This window comes from Nannospalax galili, unplaced genomic scaffold, assembly GCF_000622305.1.
Source record: "Nannospalax galili isolate Female #2095 unplaced genomic scaffold, S.galili_v1.0 scaffold406, whole genome shotgun sequence".
In the NCBI taxonomy this organism is placed as follows: domain Eukaryota; kingdom Metazoa; phylum Chordata; class Mammalia; order Rodentia; family Spalacidae; genus Nannospalax; species Nannospalax galili.
The window spans coordinates 6723453-6732027 of NW_008357033.1; the positions used below are offsets into that span (position 1 = coordinate 6723453).

The following is an 8575-nucleotide window of genomic DNA, read 5'->3' on the forward strand; positions in this document are numbered from 1 at the left end:
CTAATTCAAAGCATGGGAAAGATAGCTATCTTTTTTTTGAGACAGGGTCTCCTTGTAGCCCCAGCTGTCCTGGAACTCACTATCTGGACCAGGCTGGCCTTGAACTCAAAAAGATCCACCTGCCTTTGCCTCTCAAGTGCTGGGATTAAAGGCGTGTGCCACCATGCCTGGCTGATATCTTTTTAAATCCTGCACTTACAGCTAAGCAAAATGTAATGTTTTTTCCCTTCATCTTTGGAAGAACCTGAATGAGCTGGGATTTCCTCCCCTGGGAAAGGGTTGAGGGAGCCCTCAGAGAAAAGAGGCTTAGGACCTCTAGTAGAAATAAAGCAGAGAACAGTGTTGAGTCATTTCCAAGACTGCTGTTAGGCCCCTGAGGTTGTTAATCCATCCATCAATAGTAATAAAATAAGTTCTTTTATGGATGGGGCCATCAGGAATAGCTAAAGATATGGCAGATCTGAACCAACAGTGTTCTTTTAGAAAAGAGGCGAAAAGAATATTTTGGGTTTAGGGTTAACTCCATGGTAGAACACTTGCCTAGCATATACAAGGCCTTGGGTTCCATTGCCAGCGCCAAGTAATAATAATATTCAGTATAGTCAAGAAGGAAAGCACTGGGTTGTTGCTTTTAATAGTGGAACTGAGTTGGCCGATGCTCTTGTTTATCCACAGAGTAACTGTTTGACTGGTATTAGATTATTTTTTAGGAGCTGTGGTTATGCGCTAGTTCATTTGAGTGTGAATAATTCTTACTAAGTTTTCTTTGTTTGTCTTAAATCTCTAAGCCACGTGGGAATTCAGAATACATCTGACAGACTTTCAAACTTAACTCCTATCACAAACAGCACATAACTGGCAACTCTAGGAAACAGTCATTCAAAAGGCAGTGCCTGAGGATCCCAGCATAAGAAGAGCTTTGGTTTAAAATCCCTAGTTCGTTTCAGAAATGTGCTTTTATTGAAAGGGGAAAAAGAAATGGAAAAGTCATGGGAAAAGTATTGGAATGGAGACAGTCAGGAGGGAGTGCTAGTTCTAGGGCAGGGTTTGCTATAGAGAACTGTTTGACTTTGGAAAATCCCTTAGTTTCAGTTTCTTCATACTTAGTAACAATGCGTGATTTCTGAAGAACCTTTTAATTCTACAAAGCCCATGGTTTTCAACAAGAGCAAAACTGGAATCACAGGAGCAGGAACAAAAAGAAAGTTCAGGAAACCAAACAAGCATAGGTGAGGTTAGCATTCACTAATTGTAGTTTATAGAGGACAAGGTGTACATCTAACATGAGAGCCAAGAAACACACGAAGGAAGACAGGAACGAAATGAAAAAGATAGGCCCGAAGAACTCAAGTGTTTTTCCTTGAGAAGTCTAAATAGCAGGAGAGGCCCATGAGATAACGTCCACATTTTTAAATTTTTTATTTTTATTTTATGTATATGAGTATTTTTGCTTGCATGTATGTAAGTGCACCAGGTGTACACAGTAACTGCACAGGCCAGAAGAGGGCATTGGGTCCCCTGTAACTGGAGTTACAGACAGTTGTGAGCTGCCATGTGGGTGTTGGGAACTGAACCTGGACCCTCTGCAAGAGCTGCTGGTGCTCTTAACTGCTGAACATCATTCAAGCCCCCTAAGCCAGCTTTAATTCTGTGATATTATCACATGGCTCATGAGAAGGTAGAGTTGGCTGCTACATTGATATGCATCTGGCAAAGTGAAAAAAAAATTCACCCAGAATAATCTATGGTGTGTTAGTTGATTTATCTCCTTTAATTTGCTTTTATTACTCAAAAGGAGCTGTAAACTTAGAGCCTTGTATATAATCCCTTCCATAACTCAGATATTAAGATGCTCATGTCAACTGATTGCTAAGAGATACTACTGCTCTATTTCTCCATTCAAAATAATAAACTTGGCCTTGGATGTAGCACAGTGCTAAGGGGACATTATTAGCATTTGTGAAGCCCCAAGTTCAAGTTCTAAAGGAAGAGGAAGGAAGGAAGGGAGGGAGGAAGGGAGGGAGGGAAGGAGGGAGAGGGGGGGAGGGTATGTCCTTCTGAAGCCAGCAAAACTTGGACACCAGAGATTCCCATGCACAGTTTCTTTCGGAAACAGTTTTATTCTCATCATTTACATGTTTTAGAGAAGATCCCCCCCCCAACATTGTTTAAATTTCAGGCCCCCCCAAAACCTAGAGAGGCTGCTGAGTATATCATGGTTGTAATTTTCTTTCCTGCTAAGGAAGGATACTTATCTAGTTTTTGATGCCGTTACTAAGGATAAACAGGTTGTGAACTAGAAGTAGAAAATCGTGTCAAATTTTGAAGACGGCATGATCCTCAAATAAGGAGCCAGTCCTCAAACGATGCTGTACAAGCTAACCCAAAGCAAAGGACCTCACTTACCTTTATTCAAAATACAAAAGTGTGACCACAGATGTATAGTACATTTTATGTGGAATACTGAACTCTAGAGAGTGCTGTTAATGATGCAGGGCATTAAGGGCTCAGCTCTCCATAAGGCAGAAAAGTCACCACCTTCTCAGTAGGTTTGGGGGATAAGAAAGTCACAGTGACAATTGACAGTGATGTACAAGCCAACCATTTGCACTGTGAACTACTGGTCTGAGAATCACTCCTGGAGTGTGACAGATCCACATAGAAGTGGAAAGAATCCATGCAGACTTCAAAAAAGCAATAAGAACAGCATAATCTTAGAGAAAACAACAACAGAACACTCCACTGGTGTTCATTTACATGTGTAATACCCAGGATGCTAGGCCTGCCAGCTCACCACTTTTTCAGAAATGCTGAAGGGATTTTTTTTTTTTTTTAACAACAACAACAAAAAGCATAACTGAACTGGTTTGGCATGATGGTGGGGGTGCTGACTCCTTTCTCTGTCCTTGAGTGTTTACTGCCAGGATATCCTGACCAACATTGATTGCCAAGGGGTTAAAGTCACATTGTTGTTAAATTGGGAGAGAAAATTAGCAGGATTTGATGCCCTATGCTCAGCTATCCTAGAGTTTCAAAAACAGGAACCTGGGGCTTTATATGAGGGGCAGGGGAAGTCAAGGGGAAGAGTCACAAGGGTGATATACCAGGGCAGAGTTCCAGATAAATCGCTTATGCGGAGGTGAAAGAATTTGATGTATAAACTCTGTGCCAAGAACCCACATGACTGAAAATTGAAGTTGGCAATTGTGGGTGCAGTCTTCCCAAGTGTGAAGACGTAGTTTGTTGTCTTGTTTTTCCGTCTGCATTTCATCCTGGGTTTGGAACTCAGGGCCTTGAGCATTCTAGGCAGTACTGTACTGGGAGCCACATGACCAGCTAAGGTGATGTCTTTCGGTTCATGTTGTCTGGAATCCTGCATGTCTGGTTGTACTTTCAGGTGTCCACACTATCATTCTCATAACAGGAAAGAAAGTTCAGGGACTGGGGATGCAGCTCAGTTGATAGAGTATTTACCTCGCATATATGAAGACCTGGATTCAGGCTCCATACAACACGACCTAGGTGTGTATGGTAGTGCATGTCTGTAATTCCAGCACTTGGGAAGTAGAGGTTAAGAGGATCAGAAGTTCAAAATATCCTCTGGTACACATCAAGTTCAAGGCCAGCCAGAGTACATGATGAGACTTTGTCTTAAAAAAAAAAAAAGGAAAGAAAGGCATATTTTGTTAATATAAATTGTAATACACTATAGAGTGTTTGGAGAACCAAGAAAGGAAGAGGCAGTAGGGGCTCTGTAAAAGCATCTTTATTCATTCAAATTTTTCTCATGATTAGAATCTGACCGTCCAAGGGAACACAGTAAATTTTAACTGACATAACTGGTTGACCTTTCTTTTTTCTTCTTTTACCATACCAATTTTGAAGGAGTGAGAGAAACAGAAGCAGGATGTCTGAGAAACAGTGACCACAGTTTGTTCCTAATTGTCTTGAAGAATCAAAACGAGCAGGCAAATCTGCTTTTGAGCCCTTACCTCTCCTGTTTGGAGGTTTGCTGAACAGTATGACTGAAGTAAATTTGGGGGTAACAAAAGTATTTATAGACTAACTCCAAGTATGTGGTGTTGATATAACATGTACATTTGAGGATTCATTCAATATCTAAAAGTCTTCATTATGTTATTTCCTCAAGTGTAGAACAAACAATATTTTGGTGAAAATCAAGACCTCTAATCTGCAAGAGTCCATAATGGAATCTCTGGCCAATATATCTTGAAGCTGGCTACCACAGCCACTTATATAACCTCTTGCCTCTTCCTATAGCCATTCAGGAAAGAACTCTTAGAACCTCTGCTCAAAAGAAATTAATTTTAGTACATCAGAGAATTTGTGATCATGTGTCACAGACACACCCCACCACCATACACACAAACACATATACAAGTCTCCTGAGAAATGCAACTAGAACCTCCTCCACAGAAGAAACAGAAATCCCTGATTTTATTCACTTCTGTCACTTGAGAAACTTGAGACTTTGGGAGGATAAATTGCTTTCTCTAAGTCACATAGTTAACCACAGAGCTGGGGCTGGAGAGATGACCTAGAAGCTAAAAGCACTTGCTGCTCTTACAGAGAACCTGGGTTTGGTTTCCAGCACCCACCATCTGTAACTCCAGCTCTAAGGGATCCAACACCCTTTTGTGGTCTCCATGGGCACCAGGCGTGAATGTGGTACACATATATACATGCATGCAAATATTCATACATGTAAATAAAAATAAATCTTTTTTTTAAGTTAACCACAGAACCAGATAGCCTCAGTTTGTATTCTAGTACTGTCACACATTTTATTGTTTGAAGAAGATTGAGGTTAGCTCTTTATAGGGTTTAAGTACATGTAGTAAATGTAAAATGCTACCTCTTCCTGGTCAGTGTAGTCTTGAGAATTTCAGTGACCATAATTATAAATAGATGGGGATTGTATGACCAACACAACTTGCTTTTGAAGGCAGGTTGTTGCAAACCTGAATAACTGGTGCATTCATTTTATTAATTAGCTGATCCTTAAGAACAGACATTTTGAAAGTTAAGTCCAGGACTGGGGATGCAGCTCAGTGATAGAGCACTTGCTTAGTATGCATGTGGCCCTAGGTTCAGTCCTCAAAATTACAAAAAATAAAAAGTTCAAAATCATTTTTATTTTACCACTTTGCAGTGTTTACCCACAGGCCTTCTACATCTGCTTTTCTGAAACAGATGGCGTCCAGAGCATTAAAAAAAGAAAGAAAGAAATAGGCATTTTCTTGGCTTGGTATTTTTAATCTACTTTGAGTGATTTTTTATAGTGAAATGTATTTTATATGCACACTGTTTCCTTTGTGATCTTAGTAAATTTAATCTAAAACTGCAAGATTAGTTTATGTTCAAGTGGGTCTTTTCAATTCTAACTTGCTGAAATTATTTTTTGTAAAAAGAAGACTAAACATGTATGCCTTTGAAAGCCAAGAAAGACAACAGATTTTCTATCATTTTAAAAATAATTAACTAGTCACAAGTAAAGTATTAACAGCATAAATTGAAGGAAAAGGAGAACAAAACAGCTTTGGTCACAAAAGATAATGAGGCTGAATAAGTCTTTTCTTATGATTAAGTCTCTTCAACTTTAGATGTTTTACTTAGTAAAGTAAATGCATATAAAAACAGTCTGGGGAGTCAAGGTTGTCTTCAATGTGAATAGAAACCTCCAACTCAGCCACTTTTTCCCTTTTCGTTTGCAGCCATTTGTCATCTATGACATGAATTCCTTAATGATGGGAGAAGATAAAATCAAGTTCAAACACATCACCCCCCTGCAGGAGCAGAGCAAAGAAGTGGCCATTCGCATTTTCCAGGGGTGCCAATTTCGTTCCGTGGAAGCCGTGCAGGAGATCACAGAGTATGCCAAAAGTATCCCCGGCTTTGTAAACCTTGACTTGAATGACCAAGTAACTCTGCTCAAGTATGGTGTCCATGAGATCATCTACACAATGCTGGCCTCCCTGATGAATAAAGATGGGGTTCTCATATCAGAGGGCCAAGGGTTCATGACCAGGGAGTTCCTCAAGAGCCTACGGAAGCCCTTTGGTGACTTTATGGAGCCCAAGTTTGAGTTTGCTGTGAAGTTCAATGCACTGGAATTAGATGACAGCGACTTGGCCATATTTATAGCTGTCATTATTCTCAGTGGAGGTAAGATTTATCTTTTTGTGTGTGTGTGAAAAGAAGGGTAGGGTGGTGGTAGAATGGGATGGGTAAAAATCTTTTACAGTTCCTGAGTGTTCATCTGTGTCCCTTTTTCCTCTATACTGACTGTACTTTGCATGTACAGTGTCAGGGCACAATGCCATGAGCACATCACTTGCCGTATCACAGATCAAGAACAAATACCATAGGCTTGCTGAATGAAGGCTGTGGGGGACCCAGGCTCATTGCTTTTATCCATCACACTGCTCTTTCCAGCCAAATCCAATCATGAAAGACAAATGCCCTCTTTTCTTTCTTCATGTGCTTTTTTGTTGTCTTCACCCCCTTCCTTCCCAGAAGGCCAATCCAGTCTTTAGCCCATTTAAGTAATTGCACATATAACTTAGCTTTGGCGATGCTCACATAGACAGAGCAGGCACTACTGAGTGGTCCTGGCCCAGTTATGCTCCCACCCCACCATTAATAAGTTACTGCTCTAAATTGCCTCCCAGCATCAGGAATCAGGAATATGCATGTGCTAGGCTCTACCTTCTCTCTCATGTGGATTCTTCTGTGGATTCTCTTATGTACCTTTGTGAGGTCATTTTAAGAATGCAGTGTGTTGCCAGGCATGGTAGCACACACCTTTAGTCCCAGCACTCAGAGGCAGAGGCAGGCGGATCGCCTGAGTTCAAGGCCAGCCTGGTCTACATAGTGAGTTCAGGTCAGCTGGGACTACAGGGAGACCCTGTCCCAAAAAGACCAAAAAAAGAAGAATGCAGTGTGAACCAAAGAACATACCACAGAGAAATAAACTGAACTACTTGGAAGTTTATTGAAATTTTGGCCTTGCAAATACATGATTTAGCTAACCAATTCCAAAAGCCACATTTTATAACAAATGTTCCTTTCATTAGCCTCTCTCATGTTTCCAATTAGGGTAGAAGAAATTTTTACTTTCATCTCTATCTATATAAATTGTTTTGAGCCAGGTATGACTGTGCACACTTATAATCACAGCACTTAGGACGCTGAGGCAAGAGGATCTTGAATTGGAGGCCAGCTTAGGCTACATAGTGAGAATCCATCTCAAAACAAAAGAAAGTTTGCTGTTTAATTATGAGTTCTCAAATTGACTATAGGTTAGCTTTCTGACTGGACTATGCAACAATCTGTGTAAGGGGAAAGGGGTTCTGTAGATCTAAGAGCGTAGTATTGCTTCATGTAAAGAACATGATCCAATGGGTAGTTTTGTCATGCAGTTCAGAGCAGAATATTTTTGTTGTTTTTTAATTTTTTAAATTATTTAATTTTATGTATATGAGTGTATTGCTTGCATGTGTGTAAGTGCACCTGTGTTATGCAATGCTCTTGGAGGTCAGAAGATGGCATCAGATCCCCTGGAACTGGAGTTATGGACAGTTGTTAGCCGCCATGTGGGTGCTGAGATTCAAACCTGGGTCTTCTGTAAGAACAGCCAGTACTCTTAACTGCTGAGCCATCTCTCCAGCCCCAAGAGATCAGAATATTTTTCAAGTGAGGTGTGTGGTGATTAATAAGGACACTAAGAGCCAACACTAAAGAGGCAGTGTTCTGAGCACTTCACACACATTCCATTAATCTTCACAATAGCCCCATAAGGTAAATGCCTGTTGACAAATTAAGAAACTGAAGCACTGGTATGCTGCCTTGCTCAAGCTAGCATGACTAGTTTAAGATGCAGCTGGGATCCCAGAGTCCATATTCCTAGATTCATTCTGTACAAAGCAAAGCTACTTCAAATGACTGGGGTACAGGAGATAACAGTATGGCAAGGATTAATCAGTGCCAAGTTGTAACTCACTTTAAAATTGTTTTGTTTTGTTTTGTCTTCATGCTGTTGGGAATGGAACCAAGGGCCAGGCAAGCATCTATCACTGAGGCACATCCTCAGATCTGAAGCAACATTTTTTGGAGTTGATTGGTTGGATTTTCTTTTTTTTTTGGTCTTTTTGAGACAGGATCTCCCTGTAGCCCCAGCTGTCCTGGAACTCACTATGTAGACCAGGAGGCTGGCCTTGAACTCACAGAAATCCGCTTGCCTCTGCCTTTGCCTCTGCCTCCCAAGTGCTGGGATTAAATGCGTGCCGCAACACGCCTGGCTTTTCTTTTTTTTTAATGCAGGGCCTGAGACATGTCTACCATTGATCTACACCCCCTACCCTAGAAGCACAGTTTTAATGACTAGAAAGTATTCCACTTTTTTTCTCTTTTGTTATTCAGCTTTTGTGTGTGAACTTCATACAGTATATTTAGATCCTATCCCCTATCTGCAACCCCCATACCCCCTGCCCAATTTCATATACTCTACTATATATATGATATATAATATATATAGTGTATATATAGTATATAT

The 8575-nt window shown here is 40.5% G+C and overlaps 1 protein-coding gene across 1 annotated transcript in view; it reads left to right on the plus strand.

Annotated features, from left to right (window-relative positions):
• Positions 1-8575, plus strand: part of Pparg (peroxisome proliferator activated receptor gamma) — a 43336-nt gene that overhangs the window by 15433 nt on the left and 19328 nt on the right. Inside the window, exon 2 of the mRNA XM_029557103.1 lies at positions 5736-6186. Coding sequence (XP_029412963.1) covers positions 5736-6186 — 451 coding nt within the window. The remainder of the gene's footprint in view (positions 1-5735; positions 6187-8575) is intronic.